This window comes from Chlorocebus sabaeus, chromosome 7 (assembly GCF_047675955.1).
Source record: "Chlorocebus sabaeus isolate Y175 chromosome 7, mChlSab1.0.hap1, whole genome shotgun sequence".
Taxonomy (NCBI): domain Eukaryota; kingdom Metazoa; phylum Chordata; class Mammalia; order Primates; family Cercopithecidae; genus Chlorocebus; species Chlorocebus sabaeus.
Genome location: NC_132910.1, coordinates 21,669,669 through 21,695,424, shown reverse-complemented (window position 1 = coordinate 21,695,424; position 25,756 = coordinate 21,669,669). Strand labels below are relative to the sequence as shown.

The following is a 25,756-nucleotide window of genomic DNA, read 5'->3' as shown; positions in this document are numbered from 1 at the left end:
TTCTCTGATGGCCAGTGATGATGAGCATTTTTTCATGTGTCTGTTGGCTGTATGAATGTCTTCTTTTGAGAAATGTCTGTTCATATCCTTTGCCCACTTTTGGATGGGGTTGTTTGTTTTTTTCTTGTAAATTTGTTTGAGTTCTTTGTAGGTTCTGGATATTAGCCCTTTGTCAGATGAGTAGATTGCAAAAATTTTCTCCCATTCTGTAGGTTGCCTGCTCACTCTGATGGTAGTTTCTTTTGCTGTGCAGAAGCTCTTTAGTTTGATGAGATCCCATTTGTCAATTTTGGCTTTTGCTGCCGTTGCTTTTGGTGTTTTAGACATGAAGTCTTTGCCCATGCCTATGTCCTGAATGGTACTACCTAGGTTTTCCTCTAGGATTTTTATGGTATTAGGTCTAACATTTAAGTCTCTAATCCATCTTGAATTAATTTTCGTATAAGGAGTAAGGAAAGGATCCAGTTTCAGCTTTCTACTTATGGCTAGCCAGTTTTCCCAGCACCATTTATTAAATAGGGAATCCTTTCCCCATTTCTTGTTTCTCTCAGGTTTGTCAAAGATCAGATGGCTGTAGATGTGTGGTATTATTTCTGAGGACTCTGTTCTGTTCCATTGGTCTATATCTCTGTTTTGGTACCAGTACCATGCTGTTTTGGTTACTGTAGCCTTGTAGTATAGTTTGAAGTCAGGTAGCGTGATGCCTCCAGCTTTGTTCTTTTGACTTAGGATTGTCTTGGAGATGCGGGCTCTTTTTTGGTTCCATATGAACTTTAAAGCAGTTTTTTCCAATTCTGTGAAGAAGCTCATTGGTAGCTTGATGGGGATGGCATTGAATCTATAAATTACCTTGGGCAGTATGGCCATTTTCACAATATTGATTCTTCCTATCCATGAGCATGGTATGTTCTTCCATTTGTTTGTGTCCTCTTTGATTTCACTGAGCAGTGGTTTGTAGTTCTCCTTGAAGAGGTCCTTTACATCCCTTGTAAGTTGGATTCCTAGGTATTTTATTCTCTTTGAAGCAATTGTGAATGGAAGTTCATTCCTGATTTGGCTCTCTGTTTGACTGTCACTGGTGTATAAGAATGCTTGTGATTTTTGCACATTAATTTTGTATCCTGAGACTTTGCTGAAGTTGCTGATCAGCTTAAGGAGATTTTGGGCTGAGACAATGGGGTTTTCTAAATATGCAATCATGTCATCTGCAAACAGGGACAATTTGACTTCTTCTTTTCCTAAGTGAATCCCCTTGATTTCTTTCTCTTGCCTGATTGCCCTAGCCAGAACTTCCAACACTATGTTGAATAGGAGTGGTGAGAGAGGGCATCCCTGTCTTGTGCCAGTTTTCAAAGGGAATTTTTCCAGTTTTTGCCCATTCAGTATGATATTGGCTGTGGGTTTGTCATAAATAGCTCTTATTATTTTGAGGTACGTTCCATCAATACCGAATTTATTGAGCGTTTTTAGCATGAAGGGCTGTTGAATTTTGTCAAAAGCCTTTTCTGCATCTATTGAGATAATGATGTGGTTCTTATCTTTGGTTCTGTTTATATGCTGGATTATGTTTATTGATTTGCGAATGTTGAACCAGCCTTGCATCCCAGGGATGAAGCCCACTTGATCATGGTGGATAAGCTTTTTGATGTGCTGCTGAATCCGGTTTGCCAGTATTTTATTGAGGATTTTTGCATCGATGTTCATCAGGGATATTGGTCTAAAATTCTCTTTTTTTGTTGTGTCTCTGCCAGGCTTTGGTATCAGGATGATGTTGGCCTCATAAAATGAGTTAGGGAGGATTCCCTCTTTTTCTATTGATTGGAATAGTTTCAGAAGGAATGGTACCAGCTCCTCCTTGTACCTCTGGTAGAATTTAGCTGTGAATCCATCTGGTCCTGGACTTTTTGTGGTTGGTAGGCTATTAATTATTGCCTCAATTTCAGAGCCTACTATTGGTCTATTCAGGGATTCAACTTCTTCCTGGTTTAGTCTTGGAAGAGTGTAAGTGTCCAGGAAATTATCCATTTCTTCTAGATTTTCCAGTTTATTTGCGTAGAGGTGTTTATAGTATTCTCTGATGGTAGTTTGTATTTCTGTGGGGTCGGTGGTGATATCCCCTTTATCATTTTTAATTGCGTCGATTTGATTCTTCTCTCTTTTCTTCTTTATTAGTCTTGCTAGTGGTCTGTCAATTTTGTTGATCTTTTCAAAAAACCAACTCCTGGATTCATTGATTTTTTGGAGGGTTTTTTGTGTCTCTATCTCCTTCAGTTCTGCTCTGATCTTAGTTATTTCTTGCCTTCTGGTAGCTTTCGAATGTGTTTGCTCTTGCTTCTCTAGTTCTTTTAATTGTGATGTTAGAGTGTCAATTTTAGATCTTTCCTGCTTTCTCTTGTGGGCATTTAGTGCTATAAATTTCCCTCTACACACTGCTTTAAATGTGTCCCAGAGATTCTGGTATGTTGTATCTTTGTTCTCATTGGTTTCAAAGAACATCTTTATTTCTGCCTTCATTTCGTTATGTACCCAGTAGTCATTCAGGAGCAGGTTGTTCAGTTTCCATGTAGTTGAGCGGTTTTGATTGAGTTTCTTAGTCCTGAGTTCTAATTTGATTGCACTGTGGTCTGAGAGACAGTTTGTTATAATTTCTGTTCTTGTACATTTGCTGAGGAGTGCTTTACTTCCGATTACGTGGTCAATTTTGGAGTAAGTACGATGTGGTGCTGAGAAGAATGTATATTCTGTTGATTTGGGGTGGAGAGTTCTATAGATGTCTATTAGGTCTGCTTGCTGCAGAGATGAGTTCAATTCCTGGATATCCTTGTTAACTTTCTGTCTCGTTGGTCTGTCTAATGTTGACAGTGGAGTGTTGAAGTCTCCCATTATTATTGTATGGGAGTCTAAGTCTCTTTGTAAGTCTCTAAGGACTTGCTTTATGAATCTGGGTGCTCCTGTATTGGGTGCATATATATTTAGGATAGTTAGCTCTTCCTGTTGAATTGATCCCTTTACCATTATGTAATGGCCTTCTTTGTCTCTTTTGATCTTTGATGGTTTAAAGTCTGTTTTATCAGAGACTAGTATTGCAACCCCCGCTTTTTTGTGTTCTCCATTTGCTTGGTAAATCTTCCTCCATCCCTTTATTTTGAGCCTATGTATGTCTCTGCGTGTGAGATGGGTCTCCTGAATACAGCAGACTGATGGGTCTTGACTCTTTATCCAGTTTGCCAGTCTGTGTCTTTTAATTGGAGCATTTGGTCCATTTACATTTAAGGTTAAGATTGTTATGTGTGAATCCTGCCGTGATGATATTAACTGGTTATTTTGCTCGTTAGTTGATGCAGTTTCTTCCTAGCCTTGATGGTCTTTACATTTTGGCATGTTTTTGCAATGGCTGGTACCGGTTGTTCCTTTCCATGTTTAGTGCTTCCTTCAGGGTCTCTTGTAAGGCAGGCCTAGTGGTGACAAAATCTCTAAGCATTTGCTTATCTGTAAAGGATTTTATTTCTCCTTCACTTATGAAACTTAGTTTGGCTGGATATAAAATTCTGGGTTTAAAATTCTTTTCTTTAAGAATGTTGAATATTGGCCCCCACTCTCTTCTGGCTTGAAGAGTTTCTGCCGAGAGATCTGCTGTTAGTCTGATGGGCTTCCCTTTGTGGGTAACCCGACCTTTCTCTCTGGCTGCCCTTAAGATTTTTTCCTTCATTTCAACTTTGGTGAATCTGGCAATTATGTGTCTTGGAGTTGCTCTTCTCGAGGAGTATCTTTGTGGCGTTCTCTGTATTTCCTGGATTTGAATGTTGGCCTGCCCTACTAGGTTGGGGAAGTTCTCCTGGATGATATCCTGAAGAGTGTTTTCCAACTTGGTTCCATTTTCCCCGTCACTTTCAGGCACCCCAATCAGACGTAGATTTGGTCTTTTTACATAATCCCATACTTCTTGCAGGCTTTGTTCATTTCTTTTTCTTCTTTTTTCTTTTGGTTTCTCTTCTCGCTTCATTTCATTCATTTGATCCTCCATCGCTGACATTCTTTCTTCCAGTTGATCGAGACGGTTACTGAAGCTTGTGCATTTGTCATGTATTTCTCGTGCCATGGTTTTCGTCTCTTTCATTTCGTTTGTGAGCTTCTCTGCATTAATTACTCTAGCCATCAATTCTTCCACTTTTTTTTCAAGATTTTTAGTTTCTTTGCGCTGGGTACGTAATTCCTCCTTTAGCTCTGAGAAATTTGATGGACTGAAGCCTTCTTCTCTCATCTCGTCGAAGTCATTCTCCGTCCAGCTTTGATCCGTTGCTGGCGATGAGCTGCGCTCCTTTGCCGGGGGAGATGCGCTCTTATTTTTTGAATTTCCAGCTTTTCTGCCCTGCTTTTTCCCCATCTTTGTGGTTTTATCTGCCTCTGGTCTTTGATGATGGTGATGTACTGATGGGGTTTTGGTGTAGGTGTCCTTCCTGTTTGATAGCTTTCCTTCTAACAGTCAGGATCCTCAGCTGTAGGTTGTAGCTGTAGGAGATTGCTTGAGGTCCACTCCAGACCCTGTTTGCCTGGGTATCAGCAGCAGAGGCTGCAGAAGATAGAATATTTCTGAACAGCGAGTGTACCTGTCTGATTCTTGCTTTGGAATCTTCCTCTCAGGGGTGTACTCCACCCTGTGAGGTGTGGGGTGTCAGACTGCCCCTAGTGGGAGATGTCTCCCAGTTAGGCTACTCAGGGGTCAGGGACCCACTTGAGCAGGGAGTCTGTCCCTTCTCAGATCTCAACCTCCGTGTTGGGAGATCCACTGCTCTCTTCAAAGCTGTCAGACAGAGTCGTTTGCGTCTGCAGAGCTGCTGCGTTTGTTATTATTTACTGTGCCCTGTCCCCAGAGGTGGAGTCTACAGAGACAGGCAGGTTTCCTTGAGCTGCTGTGAGCTCCACCCAGTTCGAGCTTCCCAGCAGCTTTGTTTACCTACTTAAGCCTCAGCAATGGCGGGCGCCCCTCCCCCAGCCTCGCTGCTGCCTTGGCGGTAGATCACAGACTGCTGTGCTAGCAATGAGGGAGGCTCCGTGGGTGTGGGACACTCCCGGCCAGGTGTGGGATATGATCTCCTGGTGTGCCTGTCTGCTTAAAGCGCAGTATTGGGGTGGGAGTTACCCGATTTTCCAGGTGTTGTGTGTCTCAGTTCCCCTGGCTAGGAAAAGGGATTCCCTTCCCCCTTGCGCTTTCCAGGTGAGGCAATGCCTCGCCCTGCTTCAGCTCTCGCTGGTCGGGCTGCAGCAGCTGACCAGCACCGATCGTCTGGCACTCCCCAGTGAGATGAACCCAGTACCTCAGTTGAAAATGCAGAAATCGCCGGTCTTCTGTGTCGCTCGCGCTGGGAGTTGGAGACTGGAGCTGTTCCTATTCGGCCATCTTGCTCCGCCCCCCACATATTATTTTTAAACTTTTTTTTTCTCTCCACTTAACAATATCTTGGACAGCTCCTTATGTGAGTACGTAACTATATACTTGATGCTTGCTTTCTTTTTATTTTTTTTGAGATGGAGTCTTTCTCTGTCACCAGGCTGGAGTGCAGTAGCACGATCTCAGCTTACTGCAGCCTCCGCCTCCCAGGTTCAAATGATTCTCTTGCCTCAGCCTCCCAAGTAGTTGGGACTTCAGGCATGTGCCACCATGTCCAGCTTAATTTTGTATTTTTAGTAGAGACAGAGTTTCACCATGTTGGCCAGGATGATCTCGATCTCTTGACGTCGTGATCCACCCACCTGGGCCTCCCAAAGTGCTGAGATTACAGGCATGAGCCACCATGCCCTGCCTATACTTGATTCTTTTTGAGGGTTATTTTCAGTTTGTTTTAAGTGTATGTTTTGTTCTTGACTTTATATTCAAGTGTATTAATAATAATACCATTCTCACTTAACTTTTACACAGATGAAGGGAACTGAAACAGAATGAACATCTACTATGTGCCATTATGGTTCTAGACTATTTAGGTATTGTTATCTCTCTATTCTGCTAGAAAAATTCTAGTTCAGAGAAAGGAAGTAATTTGTCAAAGTAAGTAAATAATTAGTGGGTAATTCAAACGAGGATCTATATGACCACAAAGACATTTATTTTTCTGTTACATGGTTCAGAGTGCTTTGAAATATGTTTGCTGGCTAATATGCAGGCACAAACATTATTATTTTTAAATTTTTATTTCAATAATTTTGGGGGAACAGAGGTGTTTGGTTGCATGCTAAAGTAATTTAGTGGTGATTTCTGAGATTTTGGTGCACCCATCACCTAAGCAGTGTACACTGTACCCAGTGTGTAGTCTTTTATCCCTCACTCCCCTACCACCCTTCTCCTTAAGCCCCTGTGATGGTTAATATTGAGTGTTAACTTGATTGGATTGAAGGATGCAAAGTCTTGTTCCTAGGTGTGTCTGTGAGGGTATTGCCAAAGGAGATTAATATTTAAGTCAGTGAACTGGGAGAGGCAGACCCACCCTCAATCTGGGTGGGCACCATCTAATCAGCTGCCAATGCGGCTAGAATAAAGCAGGTGGAAGAAAGTGAAATGAACTGACTCGCTGAGTCTTCCAGCCTTCATCTTTCTTCCATGCTGGATGTTTTCTGCCCTGGAACATCAGACTCCAAGTTCTTCAGCTTTTGGACTCTCAGCCCAGCTTTTGGGCTTTTGGGTCTTTGGCCACAGACTGAAGGCTGCACTGTCAGTGTCCCTACTGACAGGTTTTGAGACTCGGGCTGGCTTCCTTGCACCTCAGCTTGCAGATGGCCTATTGTGGGACTTCACCTTGTGATTGTGTAAGTCAATGCTCCTTAACAAACTTCCCTTCATATATATACCTATCCTATTAGTTCTGTCCCTCTAGGGAACCCTGACTAATACAGTCCCCGAAGTCCATTATATTAGTCTTATGCCTTTGCACCCTCATAGCTTAGCTCCTGCTTATAAGTGAGAATATATGATTTTTTTTTTCCCCTGAGTTACTTCTCTTAGAATAATGGTCCCCAACTCCATCTAGGTTGCTGCAAATGCCATTATCTCATTATTCCTTTTTATGGCTGAGTAGTATTCCATGGTGCATATACCTATATCTATAGCCATCTTGTGGGGAAAAGAAAGAGAGATCAGCCTGTTACTGTGTCTATATAGAAAGAAGTAGACATAAGAGACTCCATTTTGTTCTTTGTTCTGTATTTGAGATACTGTTCATCTGTGACCCTACCCCCAACCTTGTCCTTGCAAGAGACATGTGCTGCGGTGACTCAAGGTTGAATGGATTTTGGGCTGTGCAGGATGTGTCTTTGTTAAACAAATGTCTGAAGGCAGCTTGCTGGTTAAAAGTCATCACCATTCTCTTTATTTCAACTACCCAAGGACACGTACACGGCCAAAGGTCGCAGGGACCTCTGCCTAAGAAAGCTAGGTGTTGTCTAAGGTTTCTCCCCATGTGATAGACTGAAACAATGCTACTAAAAGGTTTATGGAGATGTTTGCATATGCATCTCAAAGCACAGCATTTTCCTTTAAACTTATTCATGTCTCAGAGGTTTTGTTCATATGTCTTACTGCCGATTTCCTCTTTTTCTTTGATCCTATTGTCCTGCCACTCCCCTGTCTTTAAGATGGTAAAGATAATTATCAATAAATACTAAGGGAACTGAGAGACCGGTGCCGGCGTGGGTCCTCTGTAAGCTGAGCGCCGGTCCCCTGGGCCCCCGCTTTTCTTTCTCTATACTTTGTCTCTGTGTCTTATTTCTTTTCTCAAGTCTCTCGTTCCACCTTACGAGAAACACCCACAGGTGTGGAGGGGCAGGCCACCCCTTCATCTGGTGCCCAACGTGGAGGCTTTTCTCTAAGGTGAAGGTACGCTGGAGCATGGTCATTGAGGACAAGTCGACGAGAGACTCCCGAGTATGTCTACAGTCAGCCTTGCGGTAAGCTTGTGTGCTCGGAAGAACCTAGGGTAACAATGGGGCAAACTAAGAGTAAATATGCTTCTTATCGCAGCTTTATTAAAATTCTCTTAAAGAGAGGGGGAGTTAAAGTCTCTACCAAAAATCTAATTACGCTATTTCAAACAATAGAGCAGTTTTGTCCATGGTTTCCAGAACAGGGAACTTTAGATCTAAAAGATTGGGAAAAAATTGGCAAAGAATTAAAACAAGCAAGTAGGGAAGGTAAAAACATTCCGCTTACAGTATGGAATGATTGGGTCATTATTAAAGTAGCTTTAGAACCATTTCAAACAGAAGAAGATAGCGTTCCAATTTCTGATGTCCCTAAAAGCTGTGCAGTAGATTGTGAAAAAGAGGCAGGGATAGAATCCTGGAAAGGAAAGGAAAGTTCACACTGTGAATGTGTATCAGAGCCGGTAATGGCTCAGTCAACGCAAAATGTTGACAATAATCAATTACAGGAGGTAATATATCCTGAAACGTTAAAATTAGAGGAAAAAGATCCAAAATTAGCAAAGCCATCAGAGTCTAAACCACGATGGCCAACTCCTCTTCCAGCAGCTCAGATGCCTGTAACTTTACAACCTCAAATGCAGGTTAAACAAGTACTAACTCCAAAAGAAGATCAAATAGGAAAAGATAGAGTCTCTGTCATGGCAATGCCAATCCAAATGCAGTGTCCACATTATCAGCCGGTAGAAAATAAGACCCAGCCACCAGTAGCCTATCAATACTGGCCGCCAGCTGAACTGCAGTATTGGCAGCCCCCAGAAAATCAGTATGGACAGCCAGGAACATTTCCAGTGCCACAGGGCAGGGTGCCATATCCTCAGCCGCCCACCATGAGACTTAATCCTACAGCACCGCCTAGTACACAGGGTAGTACGTTACATAAAATTATTGATGAGGCAAGAAAACAAGGAGATATTGAGGCGTGGCAATTCCCAGTAATATTAGAAGCAAGACCACCTGGAGAAGGAGCCCTAGAGGGAGAGCTTCCCGTAGCTGAAGCCAGATATAAGTCTTTTTCTATAAAAATGCTAAAAGAAATGAAAGAGGGAGTAAAACAGTATGGACCCAACTCTCCTTACATGAGAACATTATTAGATTCCATTGCTCATGGACATAGACTCATTCCTTATGATTGGGAGATTCTGGCAAAATCCTCTCTCTCACCCTCTCAATTTTTACAATTTAAGACTTGGTGGATTGATGGGGCACAAGTACAGGTCCGAAAAAATAGGACTGCCAATCCTCCAATTGACATAGATGCAGATCAACTATTAGGAATAGGTCAAAATTGGAGCACTGTTGACCAACAAGTAATAATGCCAAATGAGGCCATTGAGCAAATCAGGGCTATCTGCCTTAGGGCCTGGGAGAAAATCCAAGACCCAGGAACCGCCTGCCCCTCCTTTAATACAATAAGACAAGGCTCTAAAGAGCCCTACCCTGATTTTGTAGCAAGACTTCAAGATGCTGCTCAAAAGTCAATTACCGATGAAAATGCCCGTAAGGTCATAGTGGAGTTGATGGCATATGAAAATGCCAATCCTGATTGTCAATCAGCCATTAAGCCACTAAAAGGAAGGGTTCCCGCAGGATCAGATGTAATCTCAGAGTACGTTAAAGCCTGCGATGGAATTGGAGGAGCTATGCATAAAGCTATGCTTATGACTCAAGCAATCACAGGAGTTGCTTTAGGAGGACAGGTTAGAACATTTGGGGGAAGATGTTATAATTGTGGTCAAATTGGTCATCTAAAAAAGAATTGCCTAGTCTCAAATAAACAAAATGTAACTACTCAAGCTACTACAAGAACAGATAAAGAGCCACCTGGCCTATGTCCAAGATGTAAAAAGGGAAAACATTGGGGTGATCAATGTCGTTCTAAATTTGATAAAAATGGGCAACCACTGTCGGGAAACAAGAGGAGGGGCCAGCCTCAGGCCCCGCAACAAACTGGGGCATTCAAAATTCAGCCCTTTGTTCCTCAGGGTTTTCAGGAACAACAACCCCCACTGTCACAAGTGTCTCAGGGAATAAGCCAATTATCACAATACAGCAATTATCCCCCGCCACAAGCGGCAGTGCAGCAGTAGATTTATGCACCATACAAGCAGTCTCTCTGCTTCCAGGGGAGCCTCCTCGAAAAATCCCCACAGGGGTATATGGCCCATTGCCTGAGGGGACTGTAGAACTAATCTTAGGAAGATCAAGTTTAAATCTAAAAGGAGTTCAAATTCATACTGGTGTGGTTGGTTCAGACTATAAAGGTGAAATTCAATTGGTTATTAGTTCCTCTATTCCTTGGAGTGCCAGTCCAGGAGACAGGATTGCTCAATTATTACTCCTACCTTATATTAAAGTTGGAAACAGTGAGATAAAAAGAACAGGAGGGTTCGGAAGCACTGATCCGACAGGAAAGGCTGCATATTGGGCAAGTCTGGTCTCTGAGAGCAGACCTGTGTGTAAGGCCATTATTCAAGGAAAACAGTTTGAAGGGTTGGTGGACACTGGAGCAGATATCTCTGTCATTGCTTTAAATCAGTGGCCAAAAAATTGGCCTAAACAAAAGGCTGTTACAAGACTTGTCGGCGTAGGCACAGCTTCAGAAGTGTATGAAAGTACAATGATTTTACATTGTTTAGGACCAGATAATCAAGAAAGTACTGTTCAGCCAATGATTACTTCAATTCCTGTTAATCTATGGGGTCGAGATTTATTACAGCAATGGGGTGCGGAAATCATTATGCCCGCTCCATTATACAGCCCCACGAGTCAAAAAATCATGACTAAGATGGGATATATACCAGGAAAGGGGTTAGGAAAAAATGAAAATGGCATTAAAGTCCCAATTGAGACTGAGAAAAATCAAGAAAGAAAAGGAATAGGGTATCCTTTTTAGGGGCGGCCACTATAGCGCCTCCTAAACCCATTCCATTAACTTGGAAAACAGAAAAACCGGTATGGGTAAATCAGTGGCCGCTACCGAAGCAAAAACTGGAGGCTTTACATTCATTAGCAAAGGAACAATTAGAAAAGGGACACATTGAGCCTTCATTCTCACCCTGGAATTCTCCTGTATTTGTAATTCAGAAAAAATCAGGCAAATGGCGTATGTTAATGGACTTAAGAGCCGTAAATGCTGTAATTCAACCCATGGGGCCTCTTCAACCCGGATTGCCCTCTCCGGCCATGATCCCAAAAGACTGGCCTTTAATTATAATTGATCTTAAGGACTGCTTTTTTACCATTCCTCTGGCAGAGCAAGATTGTGAAAAATTTGCCTTTACTATACCAGCCATAAATAATAAAGAACCAGCCACCAGGTTTCAGTGGAAAGTACTTCCCATGTTAAAAAACATTTATTATCTTGTTTTGCTGTAGTGGGAGTTCCAGAAAAAATTAAAACTGACAATGGACCAGGTTATTGTAGTAAAGCTTTCCAAAAATTCTTAAATCAGTGGAATATTACACATACAACAGGAATTCCTTATAATTCCCAAGGACAGGCCATAGTTGAAAGAACTAATAGAACACTCAAAACTCAGTTAATTAAACAAAAAAAAGGGGGAGACAGTAAGGAGTGTACCACTCCTCAGATGCAGCTTAATCTAGCACTCTATACTTTAAATTTTTTAAACATTTATAGAAATCAGACTACTACTTCTGCAGAACAACATCTTACTGGTAAAAAGAACAGTCCACATGAAGGAAAACTGATTTGGTGGAAAGACAACAAAAATAAGACATGGGAAATAGGGAAGGTGATAACCTGGGGAAGAGGTTTTGCTTGTGTTTCACCAGGAGAAAATCAGCTTCCTGTTTGGATACCCACTAGACATTTGAAGTTCTACAATGAACCCATCGGAGATGCAAAGAAAAGCGCCTCCACGGAGACGGAAACACCGCAATCGAGCACCATTGACTCCCATGATGAGCCAAGTGATGGCATCAGAAGAACAGATGAAGTCACCACGCACCAAGAAGGCGGAGCTGCCGACCTGGGCACAGTTAAAGAAGCTGACACTGTTAGCTGGAAAAAGCCTAGCTAGCACAAAGGTGACACAAACCCCAGAAAAAATGCTGCTTACAGCTTTAATGATTGTATCAACGGTGGTAAGTCTCCCCATGCCTGCAGGAGCAGCTGCAACTAATTATACCTATTGGGCCTATGTGCCTTTCCCGCCCTTAATTCGGGCAGTCACATGGATGGATAATCCTATTGAAGTATATGTTAATAATAGTGTGTGGGTACCTGGTCCCACAGATGATCGTTGCCCTGCCAAACCGGAGGAAGAAGGAATGATGATAAATATTTCCATTGGGTATCGTTATCCTCCTATTTGCCTAGGGAGAGCACCAGGATGTTTAATGCCTGCTATTCAAAATTGGTTGGTAGAAGTACCTACTGTCAGTCCCACCAGTAGATTTACTTATCACATGGTAAGCGGAATGTCACTCAAACCACAGGTAAACTATTTACAAGACTTTTCTTATCAAAAATCATTAAAATTTAGGCCAAAAGGGAAACCTTGCCCCAAGGAGATTTCCAGAGAATCAAAAGATTTAGTTTGGGAAGAATGTGTGGCAGATAGTGCGGTAATATTACAAAACAATTCATTTGGAACTGTTATAGATTGGGCACCTAGAGGTCAATTCTACCACAGTTGCACAGGACAAAATCAATTCTGTCCCAGTGCACTGGTGAGTCCAACTGTTGATAGTGACTTTACGGAAAATTTAGACAAACATAAGCACAAAAAATTACAGTCTTTCTACCCTTGGATATGGGGAGAAAAAGGAATCTCTACTCCAAGACCAAAAATGATAAGTCCTGTTTTTGGTCCTGAACATCCAGAATTATGGAGGCTTACTGTGGCTTCATACCGCCTTAGAATTTGGTCTGGAAATCAAACTATAGAAACAAGAGATTATAAGCCATTTTACTCTATCAACCTAAATTCCAGTCTAACAGTTCCTTTACAAAGTTGTGTAAAGCCCCCTTATATGTTAGTCATAGGAAATATAGTTATTAAACCAGACTCCCAAACTATAACTTGTGAAAATTGCAGATTGTTTACTTGCATTGATTCGACTTTTGATTGGCAGCACCGTATTCTGCTGGTGAGAGCAAGAGAAGGCGTGTGGATCCCTGTGTCCATGGACCGACCATGGGAGGCCTCACCATCTATCCATATTTTGACTGAAGTATTAAAAGGCGTTTTAAATAGATCCAAAAGATTCATTTTTACTTTAATTGCAGTGATTATGGGATTAATTGCAGTCACAGCTACAGCCACTGTGGCAGGAGTTGCATTGCACTCTTCTGTTCAGACAGTAAGCTTTGTTGACAATTGGCAAAAGAATTCCACAAGGTTGTGGAATTCACAATCTGGCATTGATCAAAAATTGGCAAATCAAATTAATGATCTTAGACAAACTGTCATTTGGATGGGAGATAGACTCATGAGCTTGGAACATCGTTTTCAGTTACAGTGTGACTGGAATACATCAGATTTTTGTATTACACCCCAAGTTTATAATGAGTCTAAACATCACTGGGACATGGTTAGACGCCATCTTCAGGGAAGAGAAGATAATCTCACTTTAGACATTTCTAAATTAAAAGAACAAATTTTTGAAGCCTCTCAAAGTCACTTAAATCTTGTGCCTGGAGCTGAGGCGTTAGATCAAGTGGCAAAAAATCTTTATGGATCAAACCCCACGACTTGGATTAAGTCTATTGGAAACTCTACTGCAGTAAATTTTGGAATTATGTGTCTCTGTTTAATTGGCTTGTTTTTAGTGTGCCGGACCAGTCGAAGAATCCTGCGTCAGAATCGAGAGAACGAACAAGCCTTCATCGCCATGGCACATTTATATAGAGGAAAAGGGAGGGAGAACGTTGCGGGAAGTCAGGGACTTTGAATGCAGGGACTGGCTGAAGCCACGGCAGAAAAACATAAAATGTGAAGATTTCATGGACATTTATTTGTTCTCCAAAGTTAATGCCTTTATAATTTCTTATGTCTGTCTTTACTTTAATCTCTTAAATTCCATCATCTTCTTTGTAAACTGAGGAGGGTATATGTCACCTCAGGACCCTGTGATGATTGCCTTAAACTGCACAAATTGTTTGTGGAGCATGTGTGTTTGAACAATATGAAATCTGGGCATTTTGAAAGAAAGAATAAGATAACAGCAATGTTCAGGGAACAAGGGAGGCAACCTTGAACTGGCCGCCGGTGAGCCGGACGGAACAGAGCCATATTTCTTCTCTTTTCTTATGCAAATAGGAGAAATATCGCTGAATTCTTTTTCTCAGCAAGGAACATCCCTGAAAAAGAGAATGCGCTCTAAGGGTAGGCCTATAAACGACCCCCTTGGAGGCGTGCCGCCTTTTACGGTTGAAGCCGAAGGGATGAAATAAGCCCCGGCCTCCTGTAGCGCTCCCAGGCTTATTAGGACGAGGAAATTCCCACCTAATAAATTTTGGTCAGACAGGTTGTCTGCTCTCAAACCCTGTTTCCTGATAAGATGTTATCAATGACAATGCGTGCCCAAAATTTCATTTTTAATTTTAACGCCATCCTGTGATCTCGTCCTGCCTCCACTTGCTTTGTAATATTCTATTACTTTGGGGCGGAGCAAGATGGCCGAATAGGAACAGCTCCAGTCTCCAACTCCCAGCGCGAGCGACACAGAAGACCGGCGATTTCTGCATTTTCAACTGAGGTACTGGGTTCATCTCACTGGGGAGTGCCAGACGATCGGTGCTGGTCAGCTGCTGCAGCCTGACCAGCAAGAGCTGAAGCAGGGCGAGGCATTGCCTCACCTGGAAAGCGCAAGGGGGAAGGGAATCCCTTTTCCTAGCCAGGGGAACTGAGACACACAACACCTGGAAAATCGGGTAACTCCCACCCCAATACTGCGCTTTAAGCAGACAGGCACACCAGGAGATCATATCCCACACCTGGCCGGGAGTGTCCCACACCCACGGAGCCTCCCTCATTGCTAGCACAGCAGTCTGTGATCTACCGGCAAGGCAGCAGCGAGGCTGGGGGAGGGGCGCCCGCCATTGCTGAGGCTTAAGTAGGTAAACAAAGCTGCTGGGAAGCTCGAACTGGGTGGAGCTCACAGCAGCTCAAGGAAACCTGCCTGTCTCTGTAGACTCCACCTCTGGGGACAGGCCACAGTAAATAATAACAAACGCAACAGCTCTGCAGACGCAAACGACTCTGTCTGACAGCTTTGAAGAGAGCAGTGGATCTCCCAACACGGAGGTTGAGATCTGAGAAGGGACAGACTCCCTGCTCAAGTGGGTCCCTGACCCCTGAGTAGCCTAACTGGGAGACATCCCCCACTAGGGGCAGTCTGACACCCCACACCTCACAGGGTGGAGTACACCCCTGAGAGGAAGATTCCAAAGCAAGAATCAGACAGGTACACTCGCTGTTCAGAAATATTCTATCTTCTGCAGCCTCTGCTGCTGATACCCAGGCAAACAGGGTCTGGAGTGGACCTCAAGCAATCTCCTACAGCTACAACCTACAGCTGAGGATCCTGACTGTTAGAAGGAAAGCTATCAAACAGGAAGGACACCTACACCAAAACCCCATCAGTACATCACCATCATCAAAGACCAGAGGCAGATAAAACCACAAAGATGGGGAAAAAGCAGGGCAGAAAAGCTGGAAATTCAAAAAATAAGAGCGCATCTCCCCCGGCAAAGGAGCGCAGCTCATCGCCAGCAACGGATGAAAGCTGGACGGAGAATGACTTCGACGAGATGAGAGAAGAAGGCTTCAGTCCATCAAATTTCTCAGAGCTAAAGGAGGAATTACGTACCCAGCGCAAAGAAACTAAAAATCTTGAAAAAAAAGTGGAAGAATTGATGGCTAGAGTAATTAATGCAGAGAAGCTCACAAACGAAATGAAAGAGACGAAAACCATGGCACGAGAAATACGTGACAAATGCACAAGCTTCAGTAACCGTCTCGATCAACTGGAAGAAAGAATGTCAGCGATGGAGGATCAAATGAATGAAATGAAGCGAGAAGAGAAACCAAAAGAAAAAAGAAGAAAAAGAAATGAACAAAGCCTGCAAGAAGTATGGGATTATGTAAAAAGACCAAATCTACGTCTGATTGGTGTACCTGAAAGTGAGGGGGAAAATGGAACCAAGTTGGAAAACACTCTTCAGGATATCATCCAGGAGAACTTCCCCAACCTAGTAGGGCAGGCCAACATTCAAATCCAGGAAATACAGAGAACGCCACAAAGATACTCCTCGAGAAGAGCAACTCCAAGACACATAATTGCCAGATTCACCAAAGTTGAAATGAAGGAAAAAATCTTAAGGGCAGCCAGAGAGAAAGGTCGGGTTACCCACAAAGGGAAGCCCATCAGACTAACAGCAGATCTCTCGGCAGAAACTCTTCAAGCCAGAAGAGAGTGGGGGCCAATATTCAACATTCTTAAAGAAAAGAATTTTAAACCCAGAATTTTATATCCAGCCAAACTAAGTTTCATAAGTGAAGGAGAAATAAAATCCTTTACAGATAAGCAAATGCTTAGAGATTTTGTCACCACTAGGCCTGCCTTACAAGAGACCCTGAAGGAAGCACTAAACATGGAAAGGAACAACCGGTACCAGCCATTGCAAAAACATGCCAAAATGTAAACACCATCAAGGCTAGGAAGAAACTGCATCAACTAACGAGCAAAATAACCAGTTAATATCATAATGGCAGGATCAAGTTCACACATAACAATCTTAACCTTAAATGTAAATGGACTAAATGCTCCAATTAAAAGACACAGACTGGCAAACTGGATAAAGAGTCAAGACCCATCAGTCTGCTGTATTCAGGAGACCCATCTCACACGCAGAGACATACATAGGCTCAAAATAAAGGGATGGAGGAAGATTTACCAAGCAAATGGAGAACACAAAAAAGCGGGGGTTGCAACACTAGTCTCTGATAAAACAGACTTTAAACCATCAAAGATCAAAAGAGACAAAGAAGGCCATTACATAATGGTAAAGGGATCAATTCAACAGGAAGAGCTAACTATCCTAAATATATATGCACCCAATACAGGAGCACCCAGATTCATAAAGCAAGTCCTTAGAGACTTACAAAGAGACTTAGACTCCCATACAATAATAATGGGAGACTTCAACACTCCACTGTCAACATTAGACAGATCAACGAGACAGAAAGTTAACAAGGATATCCAGGAATTGAACTCATCTCTGCAGCAAGCAGATCTAATAGATATCTATAGAACTCTCCACCCCAAATCAACAGAATATACATTCTTCTCAGCACCACATCGTACTTACTCCAAAATTGACCACGTAATTGGAAGTAAAGCACTCCTCAGCAAATGTACAAGAACAGAAATTATAACAAACTGTCTCTCAGACCACAGTGCAATCAAATTAGAATTCAGGACTAAGAAACTCAATCAAAACCGCTCAACTACATGGAAACTGAACAACCTGCTCCTGAACGACTACTGGGTACATAACGAAATGAAGGCAGAAATAAAGATGTTCTTTGAAACCAATGAGAACAAAGATACAACATACCAGAATCTCTGGGACACATTTAAAGCAGTGTGTAGAGGGAAATTTATAGCACTAAATGCCCACAAGAGAAAGCAGGAAAGATCTAAAATTGACACTCTAACATCGCAATTAAAAGAACTAGAGAAGCAAGAGCAAACACATTCGAAAGCTAGCAGAAGGCAAGAAATAACTAAGATCAGAGCAGAACTGAAGGAGATAGAGACACAAAAAACCCTCCAAAAAATCAATGAATCCAGGAGTTGGTTTTTTGAAAAGATCAACAAAATTGACAGACCACTAGCAAGACTAATAAAGAAGAAAAGAGAGAAGAATCAAATCGACGCAATTAAAAATGATAAAGGGGATATCACCACCGACCCCACAGAAATACAAACTACCATCAGAGAATACTATAAACACCTCTACGCAAATAAACTGGAAAATCTAGAAGAAATGGATAATTTCCTGGACACTTACACTCTTCCAAGACTAAACCAGGAAGAAATTGAATCCCTGAATAGACCAATAGTAGGCTCTGAAATTGAGGCAATAATTAATAGCCTACCAACCAAAAAAAGTCCAGGACCAGATGGATTCACAGCTGAATTCTACCAGAGGTACAAGGAGGAGCTGGTACCATTCCTTCTGAAACTATTCCAATCAATAGAAAAAGAGGGAATCCTCCCTAACTCATTTTATGAGGCCAACATCATCCTGATACCAAAGCCTGGCAGAGACACAACAAAAAAAGAGAATTTTAGACCAATATCCCTGATGAACATCGATGCAAAAATCCTCAATAAAATACTGGCAAACCGGATTCAGCAGCACATCAAAAAGCTTATCCACCATGATCAAGTGGGCTTCATCCCTGGGATGCAAGGCTGGTTCAACATTCGCAAATCAATAAACATAATCCAGCATATAAACAGAACCAAACACAAGAACCACATCATTATTTCAATAGATGCAGAAAAGGCTTTTGACAAAATTCAACAGCCCTTCATGCTAAAAACGCTCAATAAATTCGGTATTGATGGAACGTACCTCAAAATCATAAGAGCTATTTATGACAAACCCACAGCCAATATCATACTGAATGGGCAAAAACTGGAAAAATTCCCTTTGAAAACTGGCACAAGACAGGGATGCCCTCTCTCACCACTCCTATTCAACATAGTGTTGGAAGTTCTGGCTAGGGCAATCAGGCAAGAGAAAGAAATCAAGGGGATTCAGTTAGGAAAAGAAGAAGTCAAATTGTCCCTGTTTGCAGACGACATGATTGTATATTTAGAAAACCCCATTGTCTCAGCCCAAAATCTCCTTAAGCTGATCAGCAACTTCAGCAAAGTCTCAGGATACAAAATTAATGTGCAAAAATCACAAGCATTCTTATACACCAGTGACAGTCAAACAGAGAGCCAAATCAGGAATGAACTTCCATTCACAATTGCTTCAAAGAGAATAAAATACCTAGGAATCCAACTTACAAGGGATGTAAAGGACCTCTTCAAGGAGAACTACAAACCACTGCTCAGTGAAATCAAAGAGGACACAAACAAATGGAAGAACATACCATGCTCATGGATAGGAAGAATCAATATCGTGAAAATGGCCATACTGCCCAAGGTAATTTATAGATTCAATGCCATCCCCATCAAGCTACCAATGAGCTTCTTCACAGAATTGGAAAAAACTGCTTTAAAGTTCATATGGAACCAAAAAAGAGCCCGCATCTCCAAGACAATCCTAAGTCAAAAGAACAAAGCTGGAGGCATCACGCTACCTGACTTCAAACTATACTACAAGGCTACAGTAACCAAAACAGCATGGTACTGGTACCAAAACAGAGATATAGACCAGTGGAACAGAACAGAGTCCTCAGAAATAATACCACACATCTACAGCCATCTGATCTTTGACAAACCTGAGAGAAACAAGAAATGGGGAAAGGATTCCCTATTTAATAAATGGTGCTGGGAAAACTGGCTAGCCATAAGTAGAAAGCTGAAACTGGATCCTTTCCTTACTCCTTATACGAAAATTAATTCAAGATGGATTAGAGACTTAAATGTTAGACCTAATACCATAAAAATCCTAGAGGAAAACCTAGGTAGTACCATTCAGGACATAGGCATGGGCAAAGACTTCATGTCTAAAACACCAAAAGCAACGGAAACAAAAGCCAAAATTGACAGATGGGATCTCATCAAACTAAAGAGCTTCTGCACAGCAAAAGAAACTACCATCAGAGTGAGCAGGCAACCTACAGAATGGGAGAAAATTTTTGCAATCTACTCATCTGACAAAGGGCTAATATCCAGAACCTACAAAGAACTCAAACAAATTTACAAGAAAAAAACAAACAACCCCATCCAAAAGTGGGCAAAGGATATGAACAGACATTTCTCAAAAGAAGACATTCATACAGCCAACAGACACATGAAAAAATGCTCATCATCACTGGCCATCAGAGAAATGCAAATCAAAACCACAATGAGATACCATCTCACACCAGTTAGAATGGCGATCATTCAAAAGTCAGGAAACAACAGGTGCTGGAGAGGATGTGGAGAAATAGGAACACTTTTACACTGTTGGTGGGATTGTAAACTAGTTCAACCATTATGGAAAACAGTATGGCGATTCCTCAAGGATCTAGAACTAGATGTACCATATGACCCAGCCATCCCATTACTGGGTATATACCCAAAGGATTATAAATTATGCTGCTATAAGGACACATGCACACGTATGTTTATTGCAGCACTATTCACAATAGCAAAGACTTGGAATCAACCCAAATGTCCATCAGTGACAGATTGGATTAAGAAAATGTGGCACATATACACCATGGAATACTATGCAGCCATAAAAAAGGATGAGTTTGTGTCCTTTGTAGGGACATGGATGCAGCTGGAAACCATCATTCTTAGCAAACTATCACAAGAACAGAAAACCAAACACCGCATGTTCTCACTCGTAGGTGGGAACTGAACAATGAGATCACTTGGACTCGGGAAGGGGAACATCACACACCGGGGCCTATCATGGGGGGGGGGGGGGGGGAGGGATTGCATTGGGAGTTATACCTGATGTAAATGACGAGTTGATGGGTGCAGCACACCAACATGGCACAAGTATACATATGTAGCAAACCTGCACGTTGTGCACATGTACCCTACAACTTGAAGTTTAATAATAATAAATAAATTAAAAAAAAAAAAAAAAAAAAAAAAATATTCTATTACTTTGTGAAGTATGTAATCTCGGTGTCATGATGACAATGGTAGTTTTGTTGAAAAGAAAAGGGGGAAATGTGGGGAAAAGAAAGAGAGATCAGCCTGTTACTGTGTCTATATAGAAAGAAGTAGACATAAGAGACTCCATTTTGTTCTTTGTTCTGTATTTGAGATACTGTTCATCTGTGACCCTACCCCCAACCTTGTCCTTGCAAGAGACATGTGCTGCGGTGACTCAAGGTTGAATGGATTTTGGGCTGTGCAGGATGTGTCTTTGTTAAACAAATGTCTGAAGGCAGCTTGCTGGTTAAAAGTCATCACCATTCTCTTTATTTCAACTACCCAAGGACACGTACACGGCCAAAGGTCGCAGGGACCTCTGCCTAAGAAAGCTAGGTGTTGTCTAAGGTTTCTCCCCATGTGATAGACTGAAACAATGCTACTAAAAGGTTTATGGAGATGTTTGCATATGCATCTCAAGGCACAGCATTTTCCTTTAAACTTATTCATGTCTCAGAGGTTTTGTTCATATGTCTTACTGCCGATTTCCTCTTTTTCTTTGATCCTATTGTCCTGCCACTCCCCTGTCTTTAAGATGGTAAAGATAATTATCAATAAATACTAAGGGAACTGAGAGACCGGTGCCGGCGTGGGTCCTCTGTAAGCTGAGCGCCGGTCCCCTGGGCCCCCGCTTTTCTTTCTCTATACTTTGTCTCTGTGTCTTATTTCTTTTCTCAAGTCTCTCGTTCCACCTTACGAGAAACACCCACAGGTGTGGAGGGGCAGGCCACCCCTTCACATCTATATCTATATCACATTTTCTTTATCCACTCATTTGTTGATGGGCATTTAGGCTGGTTCCATGTGTTTGCCATTTGTGCTGCTGTAAACACGTGTGTGCGAGTGTCTGTTTCATATAATGACTTCTTTTCCTCTGGGTAGATACACAGTAGTGGAATTGCTGGATCAAACTGAAGTTCTACTTTTAGTTCTTTAAGGAATATGCGTATTGTTTTCCATAGTGGTTGTACTGGTTTACATTCCCACCAGCAGTGTAAAAGTGTTCCCGTTTCACCACATTCATGCCAACATCTATTATTTTTTTGATTTTACAATTATGGCCATTCTTGCAGGAGTAAGGTTGTATCTCATTGTGATTTTGATTTGCATTTCCCTAATAATTAGTGATGTTGAGCCTGTTTGTTGGCCATTTGTATATTTTCTTTTGAGAATTGTCTATTCATGTCCTTTGCCCACTTTTTGATGGGATTATTTGTTTTTTTCTTGCTAATTAGTTTGAGTTCCTTGTAGATTCTGGATATTAGTTTTTTATTGGATGCATAGTTTGGGAATATTTTCTCCTACTCTGTGGGTTGTCTGTTTACTCTGCTAATTATTTCTTTTGCTGTGCAGAAGTTTTTTAGTTTAATTACGTCTCATCTATCCATCTTTGTTTTTGTTGCATTTGCTTTTGGGTTCTTGGTCATGACCTCTTTGCCTAAGCCAATGTCTAGAAGGGTTTTTTGGATGTTATCTTCTATAATTTTTATGATTTCAGGTCTCAGATTTACATCTTTGATCCATCTTGAGTTGATTTTTTTAATAAGGTGAGAGATGAGGAACCAACCTCATTCTTCTATGTGTGGCTTGCCAATTATCCCTGCACCATTTGTTGAATAGTGTTCATTTCCTACTTTATGTTTTGGTTTGCTTTGTCAAAGATCAATTGGCTATAAGTATTTGGCTTTATTTCTAGGTTCTCAATTCTGTCCCATTGGTCTATGTGCCAATTTTAATATTAGTATTATGCTGTTTTAGGAACTATTGCCTTGTAGTATAGTATAGTTTGAAGTTGGCTAATCTGATACCTCCAGATTTGTTCTTTTGCTTAGTCTTACTTTGGCTATGTGGGCTGTTTTTTGTTCTTATGAATTTTAGGATTGTTTTTTCTAGTTCTGTGAAGAATGATGATGGTATTTTGATGGGAATTGCATTGAATTTGTAGATTGCTTTTGGCAGTATGGTCATTTTCACAATATTGATTCTACCCATTCACGAACATGGGATGGAAACACAAATATTAGAAGGAAATAAACATACAAAGTACACACAACTCATTTTAAGTACAGTTTCCTTAAATAAGTACTTTAAATGGTAGCTCATGATCCACTCAAAACTTTTGAAGTTCTGTTTGTTGGAGACCTTATCGTTTTGTAAAATCCCATCATGTTGCTCTCCATGATTCTCGTGGACTGTCACTGGGAAGAACACAGCGGATGATAGGGTCCACTATGCACACTTCCTAAGGGACTTTACTGCTAATATTTTCTTCCATGATGTTAGAACCTTGGGAGATTAAAAGGGAATGCTTCATCACTAACAATAGAAAATTCTTAATTTAATAACTCCCTGAAAAATTTTGGACTATTTCTGTTTAAAGATTTAATATGAGTAACTTATTCAAGGGAGAGGTTCAAGATGGTGTGCTGCTAATCCCTGTGTAGGAAAAATTGATAGTTACTAATTTGATATAACACAGTAATTTGATATTCTTTAGAGTATCTTGACTATAGTCTAGAGAAATCTCCCAAATTATAAATTGAAAGCCACAAAGATATATACAAATATAGATTTGCATGTTGAGTAAATCAAGATCCAATCTTATGTTCAACAAAACAAGGCTAATGGATTGTCAATAAACAATGCTGGACTCTTCAATCCTCTTCTGTGAATATGTCAATAAAAAGATTAGACAAACACTCATTGTTTATTGATTCATTTATGATTCTCATTCTTTTCAGTCTGTTAACTTTGCAATTGACAATAGTCTGCTTTTGTGTTAGGAAAGGAAATCTGAGATTTATTTGCCTGTGGTAGGTTCTTGGGATAAGGTAGTGAAGACTAAAGACAGAGTGTTCTTGTTTAAATTTTTACATATGTCATTTTCTTTTTGCTTCTACAAGTCTTAATTGTAAAATAGATTCAAATATTACATATGCAATTGAACTAAACTACATATGAGTCTTTTTTTTTTTTTTAGATGAGTCTCGCTCTGTCACTTGGGCTGGAGTGCAGTGGTGCAATCTCTGCTCAGGTTTGGCTAATTTTGTATTTTCAGTAGAGATGGGGTTTTACCATGTTGGCCAGGCTGGTCTTGAACTCCTGACCTCAAGGGATCCTCCTACCTCAGCCTCCCAAAGTGCTAGGACTACAGGTGTGAGCCACCGCACCTGGCCTGAGTCATCTTAAGTATGTATTTTAATGTTTTTTCATCCTGGGATACTGTGTTTCTATGAGATCTATTGATCCAAGATTACCCAAGGAGTCTATCATTAACAGGAGTCTTTGACTTTTCCCCTTGCTTATTTGAGGCAGGCCTGTTGTGGTTGGCACTGTGTTCAAACCACAGAAGGTACCAGGTAGTTGGGTTGAAGACACAGAGATGGGAAGAATGGAACAGCTGTAGGAGAGAGAACCTTGGCTTCATGCAGCAAAATGTAATATTTGTGGGAATAATTAAAGATGAGACTGTAAGAAAATAGTAGGAGTAACTGTGTATACCATCTTTTCCTACACTGGGGTCCAGGACATACTGTCTCAGTGTTTTCTCATGGAACATTTATAAATCATTCTACACTGGGAAGATTGAGAAGGCAGAATGGTTAGGTTAGGCATATATTTATTCAAAAACTGATTTTTTATTGCAAAGTTCAAACTCTAAGTCCTTTTCTTGGAGGGAAGACTAACCACAAAGTTTATTTTATTCATTAATTCATCCATCCATTTATGCATCCATTCATCCACCTATCCTGTTCTCTAACCACAAAAAATTGTTGGGATTCTGCTCTGCTCTGGGCTCTTTATGTAGCCATTGAGGATATAAGAGAGAACAAAACAATCATATTCCCTATCCTCTTGGAGATATAGGCAAATGGAGGAGACAGATATCAGCAAATAAACATTCAAAATATCTATAAATACATTTGTATTATATTAAGAAGTTATATAATTGTGACAAGTGCTAGTGAGGAAATAACAGGTGCAATGAGAGTAATGATTCCTCTTTTGCTCTCTAAATAACATTCAAGTGGCTAATCTTTCTCATGGTTTCATGTATTTTACACAATTGAGGGAGTCAAGTGTTAATTAAATAAACATACAAATGAATACCCAGTGAAAAACTGTGATAAGAGGGAGTAATTGTAATGGGACAATTCAGATTGAGAGAGGTGGGGCAAGGATAGGAAAGACCACTTTGATGAAGTAATATGCCTGTTGAGATCTGCAGGGCAAGTAAAGTTAGCAAGACAATGAACGAGTTACGGGAAAAGAGTTCCAGGTAAACCCTGTTTAGAAAGATAGCCAAACTTGGCAGGGCGAGGTGGCTCACGCCTGTTATCTCAGCACTTTGGGAGACCGAGGTGGGCAGATCATGAGGTCAGGAGATCGAGACCATCCTGGCTAAGATGGTGAAACCCTGTCTCTACTAAAAATACAACAGATTAGCCAGGTATAGTGGCACATGCCAGTAGTCCCAGCTACTCAGGAGGCTGAGGCAGGAGAATCCCTTGAACCCGGGAGGCGGAGGTTGCAGTGAGCCAAGATCACCCCACTGCTTGGGTGACAGAGCGAAGCTCCATCTAAAAAGCCTCCATTGTGGCCAGAGGACAGTGGTCAACAGGGAAGTGGCTGAGATAAAGCTGGAGAAGAGCCAGCGGCATGTTAATGCAGAGCTTTTAAAACTACGGCCTGAGTTTGGATTTTGTATTTCATCTTAGTTGCAAGGGTTGTTCCCAAAATAACCGTCACCAAATGCAAAATACGACAAAACTCTTTTCTTTGTCACATTCAGTCACTGAAAACTTCAAATCTTTTAAAAATTTTCATGTTTCTTTTTCCACTGTGCAAAACTTTAAATCTTAATTTAAATTATTATATTTCACCTTTTTCACTTAGGGCACATTTGAGTTTTTTG

General features: G+C 41.2%; 1 protein-coding gene across 1 annotated transcript; it reads left to right on the top strand.

Moving 5' to 3' along the window:
* The first annotated feature begins 10,191 nt into the window (after window positions 1-10,191).
* Window positions 10,192-14,534, top strand: LOC140711992 (endogenous retrovirus group K member 8 Rec protein-like). Its single transcript, XM_073017394.1, has 2 exons — window positions 10,192-12,078; window positions 13,769-14,534. The coding sequence occupies exons 1-2, from the start codon at window positions 11,818-11,820 to the stop codon at window positions 14,039-14,041; spliced, it is 534 nt and encodes a 177-aa protein (XP_072873495.1). The 5' UTR covers window positions 10,192-11,817; the 3' UTR covers window positions 14,042-14,534.
* The last annotated feature ends 11,222 nt before the right edge of the window (window positions 14,535-25,756 follow it).

Excerpts from the sequence above, each read along its gene's own strand:
- LOC140711992 (XM_073017394.1), top strand. The coding sequence starts at position 11,818 with ATGAACCCATCGGAGATGCAAAGAAAAGCGCCTCCACGGAGACGGAAA. Across the intron at positions 12,079-13,768 it reads TAATGATTGTATCAACGGTG|TGTGCCGGACCAGTCGAAGA; the intron begins GTAAGTCTCCCC and ends GCTTGTTTTTAG.